At 43.1% G+C, this 20,707-nt stretch overlaps 2 protein-coding genes across 3 annotated transcripts; one reads left to right on the plus strand and one right to left on the minus strand.

Moving 5' to 3' along the window:
• Positions 1 to 636: 636 nt before the first annotated feature.
• fam221a (family with sequence similarity 221 member A) lies at positions 637 to 14,743 on the minus strand. The gene is made up of 8 exons (XM_029732492.1): positions 14,685 to 14,743; positions 13,387 to 14,497; positions 12,581 to 12,754; positions 12,168 to 12,358; positions 11,798 to 12,004; positions 11,507 to 11,626; positions 10,984 to 11,081; positions 637 to 968 (listed from the first exon to the last, which is right to left on the minus strand). Exons 2-8 carry the CDS (start codon positions 13,449 to 13,451, stop codon positions 807 to 809), a joined length of 1,017 nt encoding a protein of 338 aa, XP_029588352.1. The 5' UTR covers positions 13,452 to 14,497; positions 14,685 to 14,743; the 3' UTR covers positions 637 to 806.
• Positions 14,744 to 14,835: 92 nt separating this feature from the next.
• Positions 14,836 to 19,633, plus strand: LOC115173963 (coiled-coil domain-containing protein 126). 2 transcript variants are annotated; one of them, XM_029732494.1, is made up of 3 exons: positions 14,836 to 15,268; positions 16,759 to 18,228; positions 18,385 to 19,633. In XM_029732494.1, exons 2-3 carry the CDS (start codon positions 18,003 to 18,005, stop codon positions 18,621 to 18,623), a joined length of 465 nt encoding a protein of 154 aa, XP_029588354.1. In that variant the 5' UTR covers positions 14,836 to 15,268; positions 16,759 to 18,002; the 3' UTR covers positions 18,624 to 19,633. The 2 variants fall into 2 exon arrangements, with proteins under 2 accessions (XP_029588354.1, XP_029588353.1); XM_029732493.1 differs by having other exon boundaries at positions 17,507 to 18,228.
• Positions 19,634 to 20,707: the final 1,074 nt, after the last annotated feature.

A 20,707-nucleotide genomic window follows, 5' to 3' on the forward strand; every position in this document is an offset into this window, starting at 1 on the left:
TCCAAAGGACTGAGCAAATCAATATCCCAAGGCCTACGTCCCAAATGGCACCCTATTCCCTATATAGTGCACTACTTTTGACCAGAGCCCATAGGCCCCTACGGATCCCCATAGGCCCTGGTCAAAAGTAGTGCATTATATAGGGAATAGGGTGCCATTTGGGTTGTAACAAAACTGTTAATAACTGTGACCGACCCTGTGCTAAACGTCCACACTCAAACTAGTGCACTGATTGGATATGAGGAAATTTGTTGATTTCTTGACCACATTAGTCAATTTTTAGTGAGTACTAGGATGCACTGTTATATAGACACATCCTCAGTCCTCTGCCAGTCTGTGTGTGTGTGTGTGTGTGTGTGTGTGTGTGTGTGTGTGTGTTCATCCTTGGCTTTTTGTTAATTAAATTCCTAGCATGACACTGATTGGCTACTTGGCTTTCCATGTCTTTATCTGTAGTTGATTACAGTAAGAGCATCCTGATCAATAAAATGAATGCATTTTCCATATCCTGTTCTTGAATAGTACAGTGCAGGTAGAACCAGTGTTATTTAGTAAGGTGAAACTATCAACAAATTAAAACAAAAGAAACCCTGAGAATGAGGTCCGAGTAGAAGATGGTAAGTTAAAGAATCAACATGGATTTGAACATTTATTGTCAATTGATCTTGGAAACATCACAAAAGCCTTGGTGTTTATGATCTAATGATCATTTTCCCAGGTGAGACTCTTTGATTATCTATTATCCATAGTGCAATTATATCATTATCTGTGTGGAATGGAATACCGGATTAAACTAAGTATGTTAGCTAACTGTTCGTCCTCTTCTCCAGTTTGGTAGGCTGTTTGGTAGGTTGCTTACTGCATAGGGAGGTGGTTGGTTTGGTGGATGGTAGGCTGGCTGGTTTGGTGGATGGTCTTCCTCTTGATGATGATGCCTTCTGTTTGACTGCCATTTTCTCAGCCTTCATCTGAAACAGAAACTATGATTATGGCATTCAGGTTTCCAGTCATTCATTTACATGTCATGTGCTCATTTGAGTACCACATTCACACATAAATATACACTACAAAGTATGTGGACACCTGCTCATCGAACATTCATTCCAAAATCATGGGCATTAATATGGAGTTGGTCCCCCTTTTGCTGCTGTAACAGCCTCCACTCTTCTGGGAAGACTTTCCACTAGATGTTGGAACATTGCTGCGGGGACTTGCTACCATTCAGCCACAAGAGCATTAGTGAGGTCAGGCACTGATGTTGGGCGATTAGGCCTGGCTCACAGTTGGTGTTCCAATTCATCCCAAAGATGTTCGATAGTGTTGAGGTCAGGGCTCTGTGCAGGCCAGTCAAGTTCTTCCACAATGATCTCAACAAACCATTCTGTATGGACCTCGCTTTGTGCACAGGGGCATTGTCAAGCTGAAACAGGAAAGGACCTTCCCCAAACTGTTACCACAAAGTTGGAAGCACAGAATCGTCTAGAATGTCATTGTATGCTGTAGCATTAAGATTTCCCTTCACTGGAACTAAGGGGCCTAGCCCGAACTGAATAATAGCCCCTGACCATTATTCCTCCTCCACCAAACATTTGGCACTATGCATTGGAAAGGTAGTCTTCTCCTGGCAGCCACCAAATCCAGATTCGTCCGTCAGACTGCCAGACAGTGAAGCTTGATTCATCACTCTGGAGAAGTCGTTTCCACTTCTCCAAAGTCCAAAGGAGGCGAGCTTTACACTACTCCAGACGAAGCTTTGCATTGCGCATGGTGATCTTAGGCTTGTGTGCTGCTGCTCGGCCATGGAAACCCATTTCATGAATCTCCCGACGAACAGTTACTGTGCTGACTTTGCTTCCAGAAGAAGTTTGGAACTCTGTAGTGAGTGCTGTAACCGGGGACAGATGATTTTTAGCGCTACGCGCTTCAGCACTTGGCGGCCCTATTCCGTGAGCTTGTGTGGCCTACCACTTCGCGGCTAAGTCGTTAGTGCTCCTAGACATTTCCACTTCACAATAACAGTGCTTATAGTTGACCGGGCCAGCTCTAGCAGGACAGAAATTTGACCTGCCGACCTATGACGGTGCCACGTTGAAAGTCACTGAGCTCTTCAGTAACGCCATTCTACTGCCAATGTTTGTCTATGGAGATTGCATGGCAGAGTGCTCAATTTTATACACCTGTCAGCAACGGGTGTGGCTGAAATAGCCGAATCCACTAATTTGAAGGGATGTCCACATACTTTTGTATATACTGTCTAGTGTATTTTATTATAAGACCTTGATTAATTCAACATCATAAGATATCCATTGTACAAAAAAGGGGTGTCTGCAGTAAATATATTGTCAATGAATTGTTATCTTATTTGCTGCACTGTTTGCTCTACATTAAACTACATACAGTGCCTTCAGAAAGTATTCATACCCCTTGTCTTATTCCACAGTGTTACAGCCTGAATGTATTAAAAAAAAAGAATATTCTCACCCATCTACACACAACACCCCATAATCACAAAGTGAAAACATGTTTATACATTTTAGCAAATTTATTGAAAATGAAATACAGAAATATCTCATTTACATATGTATTCACACCCCTGAGTCAATAATTTGTAGAAGCACCTTTGGTGGCATTTATAGCTATGAGTTGTCTTGGGTGTCTGTATCAGCTTTGCACATCTAGATTTGAGAATTTTCTCTCATTATTCCTTGCAGATTTTGTCAAGCTCTTTTAAGTTAGATGGGGAGCGGTGGTGAACAGCAATCTTCAAGTTTTTCAATGGTATTCATGTCTGGGCTTTGGCTGGGCCACTCAGTGACTTTCACATTCTTGTTCTGAAGCCATTCCAGTGTTGCTTTGGCTGTATGCTTGGGATCATTGTCCTGTTGGAACGTAAATCTTTGCCCCGGTCTAAAGTTGTTTGCACTCTGAAGCAGGTTCTCATCAAGGAATTGCCTGTATTTGGCACCATTCATTGTTACCTCTATCCGTATCAGTCTCCCAGTTCCTGCCACTGAAAAGCATCCCCATAGCATGATGCTGCCACCACCATGCTTCACGGTTGGGATGGTGTTAGACGGGTGATGAGTTGTGTCTGGTTTTCTCCAGACATAGCACTTTGCATTCGATCACTGCAGCTATACATAGTCCATCTGTAAATAGCCCACCCAATCTACCTACCTCATCCACATATTGTTTATATTTACTTTGCTGCTCTTTTGCACACCAGTATCACTACTTACACACCATCATCTGCTCATCATCATCTGCTCATCTATCACTCCAGTGTTAATCTGCTAAATTGTAAATACTTTGCTACAATGGCCTATTTATTGCCATACCTCGTCATGCCATTTGCACACACTGTATATAGACTTTCTTTTTTTTCTATTGTGTTATTGACTGTACGCTTGTTTATTCCATGTGTAACTCTGTGTTGTTGTTTCTGTCGCACTGCTTTGCTTTATCTTGGCCAGGTCGCAGTTGAAAATGAGAACTTGTTCTCAACTAGCCTACCTGGTTAAATAAAGGAGAAATAAATCAAATTAAAATTCAGGCCAAATAGTTAAATTTTTGTCTTATCAGACTACATAATATTTTCCTTGTGCTCTCAGTCTTTCACGTGCCTTTTTACAAACTCCTGGGATGCGGTCATGTGCCTCTTTCCTTAGGAGTGGCTTCCATCTGGACCACTCTCCCATGAAGCACAGATTGGTGAAGTGCTGTAGAGACCGTTGTCCTTCTGGCAGGTTCTTCCATCTCAGCCAAGGAACTCTGTAGGAACTCTGACGGACAGAGCTAGGCAGAGTCTGGGTAGTCCATATTTTTTTCTATTTCCTAATGATGGAGACCACTGTGCTCTCGGAAACTTTCAACACTCTAGAAATTGTTTTATACACTTCCCCAAATATATTCCATCTTGGTGATTTTCAGACAGTTCCTTGGACTTCATGGTATAGTTTCTGCTCTAACATGCACTTCTATGGTTTATTGACGATTACACTGTTTAATGTGCATCCCACCCCCTACTATGCGGGATGGAAACAGGATTCCCCCCCCCCCCAAAAAAATAATATATATATATAGTGGCATACAGCAGGTCAGCCACCAAGGGGGAGACTCGTCGAGGCCTGGTAACAGACGGAGTATACATCACGAGGCGATGGCTCCATCTGCTGGACGTGCCAGTTCTCGACGGGATCTCCGGCCAGGACTAATTGGGGCTGATTGAGGATTGGTGAGTAATCAAGGGCTGATGCTCACCAGCTGTACAAGTCCCATAAAGCTGCCAGAAGGGCAGCACACAGGGGAGAGACTGGGGGAGGAAAGGACTCCCATATAGTTGGGGGCGGTACCAGAGGTAACAGGAGGGAGTTCAGTTTTGATATCCCACAGGATACAGCAAGACGCGGAGCCCAGAACACGGTATCCAGGAGAGGGTCTCTTGGGGGAGACCTATTCTTTTGGACTATTATTTTAATAAACACCTTTGAAACTCAGCTAATCCTACTCTGTCCTTGTCTGATCTGTGTAAACGTTTTGACACAACCCCCTGGTCTGCCACAATATATAAAAAAAGACAGGTGTCTTTTTTACAGGTAACAAGCTGTGGTTAGGAGCACTCCCTTTAAGAGTGTGCTCCTAATCTCAGCTTGTTACCTGTATAAAAGACACCTGGGAGCAAGAAATCTTTCTGATTGAGAAGGGGTCAAATACTTATTTCCGTCATTAAAATGCAAATCAATTTATAACATTTCTGACATGCGTTTTTCTGGATATTTTTGTTGTTATTCTGTCTCTCACAGTTCAAATAAACCTACCATTAAAATTATAGACTGATCCTTTCTTTGTCAGTGGGCAAACATACAAAATCAGCAGGGGATCAAATACTTTTTTCCCCCACTGTAGTAGCCATATATAGGAAAACCAAAGTTCCAAAGGCTGGGCCTAATATAGTGTATAAGAGGTCATACAATACATTTTGTAATGATTGATATGTTGTTGATGTAAAGCAACCAGACACTGCACTTGACACATTTATGAAAGTGCTTATTCCAGTTACTAATAAGCATGCACCCATTAAAAAAATGACTGTAAAAACTTAAATCCTCCATGGATTGAGGAGGAATTGAAAAATGGTATGGTTGACAGGGATGAGGCAAAAGGAATTGCAAATAAGTCTGGCTGCACAATTTTTGCAAATGCACTGCAAATTGAGAAATCAGGTGACTGAGTAAAAATTAGTACAAACTATACTATGAAACAAAGATAAATTATATAAAGAATTATAGTATAAAGCTTTGGAGCACCTTAAATTACATTTTAGGCAAAACGACAAACTCAGCTTCATCATTCATTGAATCAGATGGCGCATTCATCACAAAACCCCCTGATATTGCCAATTACTTAAATGTTTTTTCATTGACAAGATTAGCAAATTTAAGCATGACATGCCAGCAACAAACGCTGACACTACACATCCAAGTATAGTAAAGCCCCCTTTACTGGCTCAAATAGCAGACCAATCAATCAACCTGTTACCTGCCCTAGGTAAACTTTCAGAAAAAATGTTATATTGCTATTTTACTGTAAACAAATTGACAACAGACTTTCAGGACACTTATAGGGAAGGATATTCGAAAAGCTCGGCACTTACACAAATGACTGATGATTGGCTGAGAGAAATTGATGATACAAAGATTGTGGGGGCTGTTTTGTTAGACTTCAGTGAGGCTTTTGACATTATCGATCATAGTCTGCTGCTGGAAAAACATACGTGTTATGGCTTTACACCCCCTGCTAAATTGTGAATAAAGAGTTACCTGTCTAACAGAACACAGAGGGTGTTCTTTAATGTAAGTCTCTCCAACATAATCCAGGTAGAATCAGGAATTCCTTAAGGCAGCTGTCTAGGCCCCTTACTTTAAAAAATATTTACTAATGACATGCCACTGGCTTTAAGTAAATTGAGCATGTTAAGCATTAAAATAAAATTGCATGAAATTGAGAATGTTGAGGTGACTAAACTGCTTGGAGTAACCCTGGATGGTAAACTGTCATGGTAAAAACATGTTGATACAACAGTAGCTAAGATGGGGAGAAGTCTGTCCATAATAAAGCACTGCTCTACCTTCTTAACAACACTATCAACAAAGCAGGTTCTACAGGCCCTAGGTTTGTTGCACCTGGACTACTGTTCAGTCGTGTGGTCAGGTGCCATGAAAAGGGACCTCGGAAAATGAGAATTGGCTCAGAAAGGGGGCCGCACGGCTGGCCCTTATATGTACATGGAGCGCTAACATTAATAATATGCATGTAAATCTCCCATGGATCAAAGTGGAGGAGAGATTGACTTCATCACTACTTGTTTTTATAAGATGTGTTGATGTAACAGTTTTGCTTCCGTCCCTCTCCTCGCCCCTACCTGGGCTTGAACCAGGGACCCTCTGCACACATCAACAACTGCCTCCCACGAAGCATCGTTACCCATCGCGCCACAAAATCTGCGGCCCTTGCATAGCAAGGGGAACAACTACTTCCAAGGTCTCAGAGCGAGTGACGTCACCAATTGAAACGCTGTTAGTGCGCACCCCGCTAACTAGCTAGCCATTTCACATCGGTTACATTGACATGCTGAAAGCACCGAGGTGTCTGTTTAAACTACTAGCACACAGCTCGGACACCCATGGATACCCCACAACACATGCCACCAGAGGTCTCTTCACAATACCCAAGTCAAGAACAGACTATGGGAGGCGCACAGTACTACATAGAGTCATGACTACATGGAATTACAGTGGGGCAAAAAAGTATTTAGTCAGCCACCAATTGTGCAAGTTCTCCCACTTAAAAAAATGAGAGAGGCCTGTAATTTTCATCATAGGTACACTTCAACTATGACAGACAAAATGAGAAAAAAAAATCCAGAAAATCACATTGTAGGATTTTTTATGAATTTATTTGCAAATTATGGTGGAAAATAAGTATTTGGTCAATAACAAAAGTTTCTCAATACTTTGTTATATACCCTTTGTTGGCAATGACACAGGTCAAACGTTTTCTGTAAGTCTTCACAAAGTTTTCACACACTGTTGCTGGTATTTTGGCCCATTCCTCCATGCAGATCTCCTCTAGAGCAGTGATGTTTTGGGGCTGTCGCTGGGCAACACAGACTTTCAACTCCCTCCAAAGATTTTCTATGGGGTTGAGATCTGGAGACTGGCTAGGCCACTCCAGGACCTCGAAATGCTTCTTACGAAGCCACTCCTTCGTTGCCCGGGCGGTGTGTTTGGGATCATTGTCATGCTGAAAGACCCAGCCACGTTTCATCTTCAATGCCCTTGCTGGTGGAAGGAGGTTTTCACTCAAAATCTCACGATACATGGCCCCATTCATTCTTTCCTTTACACGGATCAGTCGTCCTGGTCCCTTTGCAGAAAAACAGCCCCAAAGCATGATGTTTCCACCCCCATGCTTCACAGTAGGTATGGTGTTCTTTGGATGCAACTCAGCATTCTTTGTCCTCCAAACACGACAAGTTGAGTTTTTACCAAAAAGTTATATTTTGGTTTCATCTGACCATATGACATTCTCCCAATCCTCTTCTGGATCATCCAAATGCTCTCTAGCAAACTTCAGACGGGCCTGGACATGTACTGGCTTAAGCAGGGGGACACGTCTGGCACTGCAGGATTTGAGTCCCTGGCGGCGTAGTGTGTTACTGATGGTAGGCTTTGTTACTTTGGTCCCAGCTCTCTGCAGGTCATTCACTAGGTCCCCCTGTGTGCTTCTGGGATTTTTGCTCACCGTTCTTGTGATCATTTTGACCCCACGGGGTGAGCTCTTGCGTGGAGCCCCAGATCGAGGGAGATTATCAGTGGTCTTGTATGTCTTCCATTTCCTAATAATTGCTCCCACAGTTGATTTCTTCAAACCAAGCTGCTTACCTATTGCAGATGCAGTCTTCCCAGCCTGGTGCAGGTCTACAATTTTGTTTCTGGTGTCCTTTGACAGCTCTTTGGTCTTGGCCATAGAGGAGTTTGGAGTGTGACTGTTTGAGGTTGTGGACAGGTGTCTTTTATACTGATAACAAGTTCAAACAGGTGCCATTAATACAGGTAACGAGTGGAGGACAGAGGAGCCTCTTAAAGAAGAAGTTACAGGTCTGTGAGAGCCAGAAATCTTGCTTGTTTGTAGGTGACCAAATACTTATTTTCCACCATAATTTGCAAATAAATTCATAAAAAATCCTACAATGTGATTTTCTGGATTTTTCCCCCTCATTTTGTCTGTCATAGTTGACGTGTACCTATGATGAAAATTACAGGCCTCTCTCATCTTTTTAAGTGGGAGAACTTGCACAATTGGTGGCTGACTAAATACTTTTTTGCCCCACTGTATATTCCACATCAGGTAACTGATGCAAGCAGTGGAATCAGATTTTAAAAAACAGATAAAAATACACCTTATGTTACAGTGGGGACTGTGAAGACACACACACACACACACACACACGCTTACACATACACATGATAAGACACGCGCACTACACACACGTACACACTGGCGGACTGGCCGTCGGGAGCACTGGGACATGTCCGGTGGCCTGAGGTAACTCACTCCTGCCGTGAATAGTCAACTTGACCAGCGATAATATAGCAAGCAGGAATGATTTGACTGAGAATCTCAGACTCTCAGTCTCTTGCTGCAGTGTCCCCTTGCGCCCCAAAAATGACATCAGGTCTCTCCGCGACGCACATAGCAACCGTCTACCTGCTTCTCTACCGAAGATATTTTAGACAAGTCGCACGGCAAAATAGACGGTCAGAAAAGGAAAGGTGGAGCAGAGAGGGAGAGAATAAAAAAGAGAAAGGCCCTTGCCACAGACGCAGCTAAATGCTGCAAAATAAGCGACACTAGCTAAAACACACACGACACCCAGCATGGCTAGCTAAATAGCCTAGCTAATAATATTGACACAACGGCCGGTAGGCTAAACAGTTTGCACGTTTTACATCTTCGTGGAGGAATTATATCATAGTAATGCGATCATAATATGACATTGAAGGCAATATGTTTCAACTAGTAAAAAACTGTAAACCTAGACTATGGACTTGCCAGCATTCGGTCATGACATTTTTACATTTTAGTCATTTAGCAGATGCTCTTATCCAGAGCGACTTACAGTAGTGAATGCATACATTTCATTTCATGCATTTTTATTTTTTTGTACTGGCCCCCCGTGGGAATCGAACCCACAACCCTGGCGTTGCACACACCATGCTGGCGTTGCAAACACCATGCTCTACCAACTGAGCCACAGCGAAGACTCATGCCACATAAGCTAGGGAAAGTGCACATACACTGTACAGCGAAACAGGCTACAATAACGTAACCATAATACACCCATGAACGTAACACAGTAGCCTGTGTGACACAGCACAGGCAATGACAAAGCTCATTAGCTCCATTAGTACCAACATTACAAGTTACTACAATAATATACAGCTCTGGGAAAAATTAAGAGGCCACTCCAAATTAAGAGACCACTCTTCATTTTTTCCAGAGCTGTATTAATGTAGCCTACTGTCATGATGTTGCCCTCTTTGGGTACAGCGAGCACCATCCCCCTCTCCATACCCCCTTCACCAGGCTCTGTAAGAGAGGTCGTAAATTCCTATGAGGAGACCCTCTCCTCATGGCCACAGTATAGAGAGAGAGTGAGTTTTCATAGAGAAGACAAAGGAATTTCTTCCACCTCACAGAACTGGAGAACCAAACAACATTTATGTTCTAGAGAAGGTATAAAAGATCGGTGAAGAATCCAGCTACGAACTGGTCCATTTGGTACAATTTTGTGAAAATCATGAGAGACAATACCGCCACATTACCATAACCATGTTTATAGAAGAGTCTCAGGTATGAGACTTACATCTAATGGTTGTATAAAATTAATGAATAAGGATGAAACTGTTTGTGAAATTGTGTAATGTGATTTTGGACTGTTTAATGAAGGAAACTCCAATTCCCTTTGGAGTTTAACTAAATCAGAGGAGCGCCCATGAGCACAGTTATGGTCTGGTGTCATGGGACAGGCCCTTTTCTGCTCTTCCGAATAAAATCCCCACCTAGGTTTTCTATCACCAGACCAGCTTACCTCGATAACGAGAGGGCCAAGGTTTGAGACGAGACCAGCTTACCTCGATAACGAGAGGGCCAAGGTTTGAGACCATGCATTTCTCTTGCTGAACTCTTAACCATACCACGTGGTTAAACTCTTAGACTATCGATACCGACAGAATAAGAACAAGCCTTTGATATTAATTACTAGTCTGCAGCTAGGAATTCGGTATCATTGAATGCGAAGACCGACAACCACCGAAACAGCTATTCTATAACGACATGAATGAATGTTACTCTGAACTATCCATTCTAACCACGACGGAGAGAGAGAGAGAGAGCGGACAGACTCTCCAACAGAAACAAACTTTTCAACAGAGATCCCGACGACACACTGAGCGTAAATATATATATTGATTGCAGTTGTTCCCTAATTAAGACAATTGATGTATGGATGACTCATAGTTTGTGAAGGATAGCTGGAGTGATGCTTGAATCAGTGACCATGTAATTCCTTGGCAGCAACTAAATGGGGATCCTTAATAAATACAATATACTTCTGTAAATGAGATATTTCTGTATTTCATCTTCAATAAATTTGCAACAGTTTCTAAAAACATGTTTTCACTTTGTCATTACGGGGCTATTGTTAGTAGATGGGTCAGAGAAAAAAATATATTTAATCCATTTTGAATTCAAGCTGTAACACAACGAAATGTGGAATAAGTCAAGGTGTATGAATACTTTCTGAAGGCACAGTATGTGTCGCTCTGCTTCCTTGATCTCACTTATTTTTCATCTGTACAATTCTGTTTCTACTGCTCTTTGCTGGCCTCCAGTGTTTCATTAGAGAACTGTCCTCCTCACCCTCTCCTGGTAGCGTCTCTCAAAGTACGCCATGTCTTCTTCATCTCTGGTGCTGAGGTCAGACAGAGCCCTGGTCACAGACGTCACTGAACTCTCCTCTACATATCAGAGGGAAACTATTAAATTAACGCAATACATCTATTATGACACAAATATCATCTCTGTTTAGGATTTCTATATGAGCCATAGCAGGGTTTCCCTAACTCGGTGGTCCTGCCCCCAAACCCCCCCCAGCACTACACAGTTGATTAAAATAACCAACTCATAATCAAGCTTAGATGATTTGAATCTGCTGTGTAGTACTACGGCAAAAACCTGGAGGGGGGGCAGGACCGAGTTTTGGAAATGCTGACCTACAGGATAAATTGCATCCTCAGTTACACTCATTAGGCATTTCATAGTCTCTCCTGGCCACCCTTCCAAAGATTGTACGTGAGAAGCATGTGCTTCCCAGGCTAGACATTTCAAAGCACAGTCATAATTATGTTCCCCAAAGCCTCCTATAGCTTGGTTGGGTTCTGACCTTTAGGTCCTGAGGCTGCTGCTGGTCCTGAGGCTGCTGCTGGTCCTGAGGCTTTCTCAAACACATGCTCCTGGAAAGCTCTTGGTTGTTGAGACGACAGAACACACAGGTGAGGGGCACCTACGTAGGCACACGCATGCACAAGGTCAAGGGTAACAATTAGATATCTCATATCTAAGGCTGAAATTAGACTCATTAGATAGACTGGGATGCCTTTGCTGTAATTCATCTTGTGACTGTCTCTTGTCAGTGAGTCTGTGATGAGTCTGTGATGCAGCCTGGAGGTCTCACCTGCCCCGCTATCGTCCAGTCTCAGGTACCCGTCAGCCAGGGAGCTGAACCCTGTCAGGCCCCCCATGGCTGCGTATGGAACGTCTCTGCCCACCGGACGACCCCGGGCCTCCCGTTCTGCCTTCGTCTCCACCAGCGTCCGGTGGGCGGAGCTAGGCTGGCCACACCCACAGCTGTAGGGGCTCCAGAACCCAGAGCAGGATGAGCCTGAGGACAGAGAGAGAAGAGGAGAGGTAGGTCAATGTGGCCTCAACCACACCCTATACAACACTGACACTACTTTCAACACAACAAATTGGAAGTCAGGGAGTATAGAAGGAGTATTATAACAATGCCTCAGTGCTTCAGCGAGGGGACAACTGAGACTCACATTTCCCACAGAGGTGTTCTGAGGTCTCACTGTGGTCGTAGGCAGAGTGTTTGCACCTGCAGCGTACAGGCTGCGACCCGTTCAGATGCACATACTGAAAGGCCAAACACCGACACCCTTGCACCCGGCATGGTAGTGCTATCGGGCGCTCCGAAGGAACCTCCTCAAAGTCTGTCTGATGTTGTTTGTACCTGGAGGGATTCAACCCAAGACAAGTGTAGCGATTAAGAAGGATCGCTGGAGTGATGCTTGAATCAGTGACCATGCAAATCCTGGGAAACCATGCTTCCTCCTCAGCCATAAAGGTTCAGACCACTTTGCAGAGGTCATAGTGCACTTCCACTTTGGAGGCACACAATTAATGAACTAATCACAGTGTTGTATTAGCGATGGAGGATGTTGCTAAAGCGTACCTGTGTGTGCAGAAGCAAGGTGTCTCTGGGCCGATGAGTTTACAGTCTATTCCCCCTGGCACTCCAAAGCTCACATACAGCCTGTTGTGTAGTCTCTGGGGAAACACTGTTCTCTTGTACTCTTCATATTCCTCTGGTGAGAATAGTCTGCCGCCGTCGTCTTCACCCACGATCCTGACACACAACAACAGGCGCCACAGCACAGGGGTATGATTACAAGTATATATTTTTTTTAAATGACTTTCATTTACAATTTAGTACAAAACAAGAACACACAAAAAAAAATAATAACACAAAAACACAGCTGACAGACATATGAAATAAAGTAATGCTTAAGCAAGACATGGGACAAGAATAGAGCAACAGTGACAGTTACAACAAACCTTTTCCAAGTTAATGGTGTTCATGATTAGTAGTTCTGATCGTAGAGTAGCCTGATTCTGCAAATGATTAATTTCCCATTTCCTCCTCAAATATAACACTGATACACAAGTAGTATGGTGAACTAGACATTCACACTCCAAAGCTTATACTTTCAACTTCATTACAGTTCCACCTATGTAGTCTCATTAGATTGATCTGCTGAGAAAGGAAAGGAAGGAAGGCGTAAAATAAACAGACTCCAAAAAAATGCCATTGGTGACATTCTACATACAAGGGATGTGTGCACTTTTTAAATTGTCTGAAGGCAAACATAACAAAACAAATAGGCCTATAAAGTCAGTCAGGTGACAGAGGAAAATTTCAGCAGTGTTCCAGACTGAATATAATCCTAGAATACATTTTCATTGGCAAGCAAGACAAACCTCCTGTACTCCAGATAGTCGTCCACTGCCTTAGATGCAGTCTTGTCAAGAGATATTCTCTCCATCGCTCAAGTTTTCAGATGCAGTTTTAGCTAGATGTTGTAAAATCCTTCAGCTTTTCGACTGAAGTCCTGTGCTCGTATTCGGTTGAGCACCAAGCGTCCACGTTGCTAAGCGATCTGCACCATTCTCCCCCTTTCCTTTCTCTCTCCTTGCTTTAGGCTGGTGGTCGGGGACCTTGTCCTTGGTTTATTCTTTCAGTGGGTCAAATGCCATCCATTCATTCCTTTCCAAAATTATTACAATCAGCTAAGAAAAATGTTTGTAAGTTAGTGTTTTTTTCTCTCAATATTGCCACGAGGATGAATTCTCAAACTGGACCTCCACGGTCACATGTTTATTTATGCCAGAGAGGAAGAGGCGAAACGTGAGGGATAATTGCATGGAGATCAATTTGTCAATGAGAGCGTCGAATTTGGTTAACAAAACATGTAATGGCTTATTTAATACGTGTGGCGTATTTGATCGAATAGAAGTTTCGTAATGATTAGGTTGTTACGAGTGTACTGATATCGGTAGCATACCTCGACATCCCGGTAACTGAGAAGAAAAACAACGTTATATATAGGCAGTTGTGCCTGGTCGTCACTAGTTGCCACAAACACAAATCATAATCCCCGCCTATTTCTACAATTTATTTTCTCAAAATGTGATCTTAAACCTAACCTTAAACACAATGCTAACGTTATGCATGACCCTAACCTTATAAGACCACAAAGCTCGTTTTTGTGAAATGTAACGATATTCATTTTCTACCTTGTGGCTGTGGTAACTAGTGGAAAACCGTCGTGGTCCTGCGTATCTGCCCTCTCATTGGCTAGAATGGTGCCACCTGATCTTGCCTCCTCCCAACTGTATCCATTATTTTCATTGTTAGAGCGGCCGCTATAGTATCTGGTCAATTTAATCAAAGATTATAAACTGTCTCTCCGCCCGAGGGAGTCGTTGTTCACAAAGCGGCACGGCGGTCTAGCACCCGCCTATCCTTTCTTTGGATTGGTGGTAACTTCTGTATTGTAAATATTCGATGAGGGTTGTTGACGTTAACCGCCTGTAATCAAGAGAGAGATGCTGGCCTCATGACATGAATATGCATAGCCAACTCAAGACAACTCCAAAATAAAGTGGTTTTTTTTCAAAAAGTTACCCGGGATGTCACGTGTCCTACATATATCAGTAACTTGTAACAACTTAAGGTTAAGCCTTGTGAAACTTCTAATCGATCATATAAACCTCACCGTAGCAAATGTTTTTTTCGTTGACCAAATTCGACACTCACTGGCCTCCATACAAAAACGAATTTCTTCTTCGGGATTGTCCACCCGTTTGTCCTCTGTTTACCCCTTAACTCCTTGCTTGATTTGCGAAACAACGAAAAACCGCCACCTGCTGGAGGGAGACAGATTTCCGCCGAGTTGGGCCTCTCTCTTCCTTTTACTCTCTGATATTCTGTGTTTATGCGCGAGACATTTCCCTTCTCTCCGTACAGAAAAAAAGCGATGACGCAGTACGCACAAGACCGCTGCTCGTCGCTCAGGAAACGGGCTGTGCTTCGAGACAGATTGCATTATGAACACATCTTTCGCCTAGGCTTGCGAACAATTATGCATTGCTACTTACTTTAAGAACAGGCCATTTATTTAAGTTTTAATGCTTAATATTATTGAGTTATTAGATCCCGTGTTAGCAGTGAGCCAGGTAGCTATCAAGCATCTTCTGACAGTGACATTTCTGTCTCTGCCTTGTGCTGTGTTCTCCGTCTTGGAATGGGATCGCAGACTGATGTTCCGAACAGCTTAGTGACTCAAACGAACAAATCCAGGTAATATAACGTTAGTTTCCTTTTAGATGGGTTTGATAAAAGTCAATGAAGTACTGTTCGAGGTGTGAGACAACTTTGTGGATGTCTGACTGGCCAAGTTATCATGTTCGATAAGCTATAAAGACTAACTAGCATTTCTACATCATGCACGCTATCAACAAGCTAGGCTAGCAGCTAGCTAGCAAACTCAGCACTGCAAGAGCCTATAGTCAGCCTGTTTTCTAGAAATCTAGCTAACAATTTCGCTCCATGTCTCTGCTACCATCAAGCTTAAATGTGTGTGTTTAAGAAACGATTAAAGTATTACTTATTTGCTAACATAGCTAGTTATGTCTTATTGGCTAGCTTACTTAGTTTTTTCCACTAACTGTTCTGTCATGCACTAGCTGGCTAACTTTTCCTTCCACAAACCTGAGCCAAGCCTTGCTGCGTTGCCTAGTTGTTGATTGAGGTGATGACACTACCTTTTTATTTTATTTTTGTACTTCTGTATTCTATATTGTTTTCTTGTAGTGCTTTTTTATACAAACCCTCGGGCTTCCAACCACACCTGCACACCGTTTTTATGTATTTATTTGATCTGTATTGTCGTTTATCACTTATTTTCTTTGTTGCAAATAAATTTAAACCTAAACCCCCAGATGGCAGCTGTGTAGGTCAATGTTTAACTGATGGATTTGTTGCCCCAACTTGTGCTGTGTATAACAATGCTTGACAGATGATTAGGTGACGTGGACAGCATACCCGCATACGCCCTTTTTGTTTGAACACTAACATACGTGGAACAGAAAGTCATTGTCTGAAGTTGATAGTGTACTTTTGTAAAGAACAATGATACACTGAATAAGCACAAAAGTTCGGTGGACAGTGGTCCTTTCCATTATCATCTCAGCCCTGTGGAAGTAGGATAGCCTAGGTGTTTGTTTCTGCATTCACTTCTTCAGTTGACCTTTTCATGATGACACAATTAGGCATAGATGTCAAACACCAAGTTTATGCTTTTATGCAGCAAACTACATCCTCCCATGAAAGCAGTAAGAGATAGATTACATTTACATTTAAGTCATTTAGCAGACGCTCTTATCCAGAGCGACTTACAAATAGATGAGAGCCTTTGCACTCTTATCTAATGTCATCAAGAACGGCCATGCATTCGAATAGCCATGTCATAGATTCACAAAATGCTAGTTAGTCTCCAAGCATTCTGTGCTTCTAGGCCTATGACATGGCTATTCCAATGCATATCAGCTCTCAATAGGGTATGCCACTCCCACACTCATGAGATCTCAGAGAAAGAATTAAAGCATTGACAGAGCTGCTGTGAAAAACGAAATATGATAATTTGATTTCTGTTTTTTTTACTTGCATGTATTACACAGTCTTGATTAGAAAATGAAGGTAGCCTATATATCGTTGTCTGTATTAGAACATGGTCTGTGAAATCCTTGGGACGTCCCTACTTCCCCATTGAAGTTGAAATTATGGTTTAGGGTAGGGATGTCCTAAGGATCCTGGATAGCACTGACTACTCCTGAGTGGCGCAGTGGTCTAAGGCACTGCATCTCAGAGCAAGAGGCGTCACTACAGTCCCTGGTTCAAATCCAAGCTGTATCACATCCCATAGGACAGCGCACAATGTGCCCAGTGTCGTCCGGGTTTGGCTGGGGTAGGCTGTCATTGTAAATAAGAACAAATTCTTTACTGACTTGCCTAGTTAAATAAAGGTTAAATTAAATGTTTTTTTAATATATTATTTCATAAATAGAAAATAGGCCTACTGCTGGGATAGGCAATTTGGCCCTGTTTATAATCCATAGGCCAAATCCAGGCCAGGGATTTATGCAATGCAGAGAAACATGGAATATTTGCTAAATATAATGTATAGAGCAGCTTTCATAAATTCTTAATCTGCACAACAGAGCATCATTTCAGTTCTACTCCATGCTTTTCTCTCTAAACAGCCTTCCGAATGATGCAATACTGAACATTGTAGATAGAAATGCCATGAATAGAGCTGACATGATTCATCTTCACTCATGATTTTTACATTTCTGAGAGAAATGTCAGTTCTACACAATGCTTTTCTATCTGAAGACAGAAGTATGTTCTACAACATTGTTGTGCCTGTCTGACCCCAGCCCAAGTTCCTGATTAATTGTGTCTCAGTGTCATGGATTCCCCACAGAGTGAAACATGACATGGATGACTCGCCTGTCTGTGTCTGTCTTTCTCCTTCAGATCCTCTGTCTCTGAGTGACGCTGCTATGTATGTGTTTGGGCCCCATGATTGACTGCCAGGTGTGTGTAGTGTTTTTATTCCCCGTACTCCTCCATAGCCAACCCCAGCCCAATATCCCCCAGCCCAATATCCCCCAGCCCCAGCCCAATATCCCCCAGCCCAATATCCCCCAGCCCCAACCCAATATCCCCCAGCCCCATATCCCCCAGTCCTACCCCCAGCCCACTTAACCCTGTCAAAGTATTTTGCTTGAACTAGCCCCTGTCTAAGTCCTAGCCCCAGCTCCAAACTCCTAGATCCTTCTCCTTCCTTTCCTCACACCAGCCCCCTTGCCCATTCAATTCAAACCACCCACTTCCAGATCTAGCACCAGACCCACTCCCAACCCTGTTCCCCCAGCCCCACACTCTATCCGCCAGCCCAACTCTCTATCCCCTACCCCTCTCTCCTGGCCCACCACCATCTATCTCCAGCCCCACGTCCAGCCTCCGTACCATGCTGGGGAGAAACATGTCCCAGAAGCTGAGTGGGCTGCTGATAATCTTGGGGCTGGCGTGGGGGCTTATGTTGCTGCGCTACACCGTGCAGCAGCCGCGCCACAAGAGCAGTGGCGAGCTACGCCAACAGATCCTGGAGCTGAGCCGGCGATATGTCAAGGTGCTCAACGAGGAGAACCAGAACACACTGGGAGGACCGCAGGACCCCTCCATGGCCGGTTATGGTAAGGGCTGTTTTAGAGAAACCCTGAAGCTACACTTTTCTCTGGTTATGGCTCTGGAAATTAAAGGAACTGCTAATTTACTACTTGAACAAAAATGGATTGTTTTATTTTTTCTCTCGCTCTCTCTCTCTCTCTCTCTCTCTATCTCACACACAGCTGATCTGAAGAGGACCATAGCAGTGTTGCTGGACGACATCCTGACGCGCCTGGTCAAGCTGGAAGGGAAGATGGAGCTGGTGGCCAACACTTCAGCCACTAACTCCTCCCATCCTGCAGCAGGCTCCCTGGCCTCAGCTCCAGTTGCCTTACACAAGCAGGACACGCCAGGCAACCCCCGCCTGGAAACGCCTCGCCTCCCTCCACACACACACAACAGACCTCGCCCAGGGGTATAGTAGTGTGGGTAGTGATTCAGGCCCTGTTCAAGTAAAAAGTGCATCCTTTCTTCTTTAGGTAGTCACTGATCTAATAAGTATGGTCGGGTGGTAACTTTCCTTTCACTTATCCATTCATTTACAGATCAGTGATTAGTTCATGGGAGGAAGAAAAGAGTGAGGATGTTTTCTAGATCATTTCAAACTAACCTAACCCTGAGAAAGGTCTGACTGCCTGTACCTTTCCAATAACTACTTGGCTGATTGATATTTTCTTACATAGACATTTGAGCATCTTTTTTAATACTTTCAGTCATGGACTCTTAGGCATACGTTTTAGATTCCCTAATTGTTTTTTCATGAAAGGGTCTTCAAACCGGGATGTCTCTGAGGATGTCTGTGGGCAGCAACAAAGCATCAACAACAGTAGAGGAAATGAACAAATGTCTGTACTCTGTGGAGTCTTCAAGGAAGCTGATGATGAATATGAATGGCACAGCCACCCCGATATTATATCCCTTGGACAGACCGACTACGAATTTGCTGTACTGCTTCTTTAAATCTCATCCATATCAGAAGTTGCTGAACTAAACAATGCACTCATGGTAGTTTTGGAAATTATGTATTTGAGTTTGCAGAAGCTCCTGGTGCTTAATATGTGGATTTGAAAAGTCCCTTTTTAGCTTTTTTATATATATACATATATATGATATAAAAAAAACTATTTAGCTGTTGTACAGTAGACTTTTTTTTAAAGGATAAAAGTGATAATCCAAAGAATTTTATTTGCACTCTCCTTGAAGGCTTCAAAAATGTATTTTTACTTTGATTTTAGATGGTGTATAATAAGTTGAATGTAACTGTCAATAAGCAGATGATTACCAAGTGGTTACAATTGATCAATTCCAACTCTATCTCTATCCTCTGTCAGTACCCAGACTGTTAGTCCTTGTTGATTCCCCTTGCAGATACGAATGGTTAGGGCCAGGACTTTTTCCTGACTGACCAGTAAAAACTCCTATCCCAATCAATGTACAACCATTTTTTTGTCTCACTTTAGCCCTCTGATTAAGTTGCTTGTCTATTTCTTACACATATCAGTCTGAGCTCACATTACACAGCGATTATTGGGGGATGTCCTAAAAATAGTGGGCTAACCCAATGTTTATACTTTTAACTTATGGGAGTGCATGTCTATGGCACACCCTTACCCCTTTTACTACAAACCATTGGCTGCATCCTGCTTCTCCACCATTACAGAAATGTGCACTTCAACACGATCTTTCAAATCAAAGTTTATTTGTCACATGTGCCGAATACAACAGGTATAGACCTTACTGTGAAATGCTTACTATCAAGCCCTTAACCAACAATGCCGATTTTCTTTTTAAGTAAGAAAATATTTAAACAAAATTAAGTAACACAATAAAAAGGCTATAGACAGGGGGTACCGAGTGAATGTGCGGGGTACAGGTTAGTCGAGGTAAAATGTACATGTAGGTAGGGGTAAAGTGACTATGCATAGATAATAAACAGCAAGTAGCAGCAGCATAAAAAAGGGGGTCAATGCAAATAGTCAGGTTAGCCATTTGATGGACTGTTTAGCAGTCTAATGGCTTGGGGTTAGAAGCTGTTAAGGAGCCTTTTGGACTGAGACTTGGTGCTCCGGTACTGCATGCCGTAGGTAGCAGAGAGAACAGTCTATGACTAGGGTGGCTGGAGTCTTTGTCAATTTTTAGGGCCTTCCTCTTACACCGCCTGGTATAGAGGTACTGGATGGCAGGAAGCTTGGACCCAGTGATGTACTGGGCCATACGCAATACACTCTGTAGCGCCTTATAGTCAGATGCCAAGCAGTTGCCATACCAAGTGGTGATGCAACCGGTCAGGATGTTCTCGATGGTGCAGCTGTAGAACTTTTTGAGGATCTGAGGACCCATACCAAATCTTCTCAGCCTTCTGAGGGGGAATAGGCATTGTCGTGCCCTCTTCACGACTGTCTTGGTGTGTTTGGACCATGATAGTTTCTTAGTGATGTGGACGCCAAGAAACTTGAAGCTCGCAACCCGCTCCGCTACAACCCCGTCGATGTGAATGGGGGCGTG

This window comes from Salmo trutta, chromosome 34 (genome assembly GCF_901001165.1).
Source record: "Salmo trutta chromosome 34, fSalTru1.1, whole genome shotgun sequence".
Lineage (NCBI taxonomy): Eukaryota > Metazoa > Chordata > Actinopteri > Salmoniformes > Salmonidae > Salmo > Salmo trutta.

Excerpts from the sequence above, each read along its gene's own strand:
- LOC115173963 (XM_029732494.1), top strand. The coding sequence starts at position 18,003 with ATGCTGGGGAGAAACATGTCCCAGAAGCTGAGTGGGCTGCTGATAATC. Across the intron at positions 18,229-18,384 it reads CCCCTCCATGGCCGGTTATG|CTGATCTGAAGAGGACCATA; the intron begins GTAAGGGCTGTT and ends TCTCACACACAG.
- fam221a (XM_029732492.1), bottom strand. The coding sequence starts at position 13,451 with ATGGAGAGAATATCTCTTGACAAGACTGCATCTAAGGCAGTGGACGAC. Across the intron at positions 12,755-13,386 it reads GACTATCTGGAGTACAGGAG|GATCGTGGGTGAAGACGACG; the intron begins GTTTGTCTTGCT and ends GTTGTGTGTCAG. Across the intron at positions 11,627-11,797 it reads ACTGGACGATAGCGGGGCAG|GTGCCCCTCACCTGTGTGTT; the intron begins GTGAGACCTCCA and ends GTGCCTACGTAG.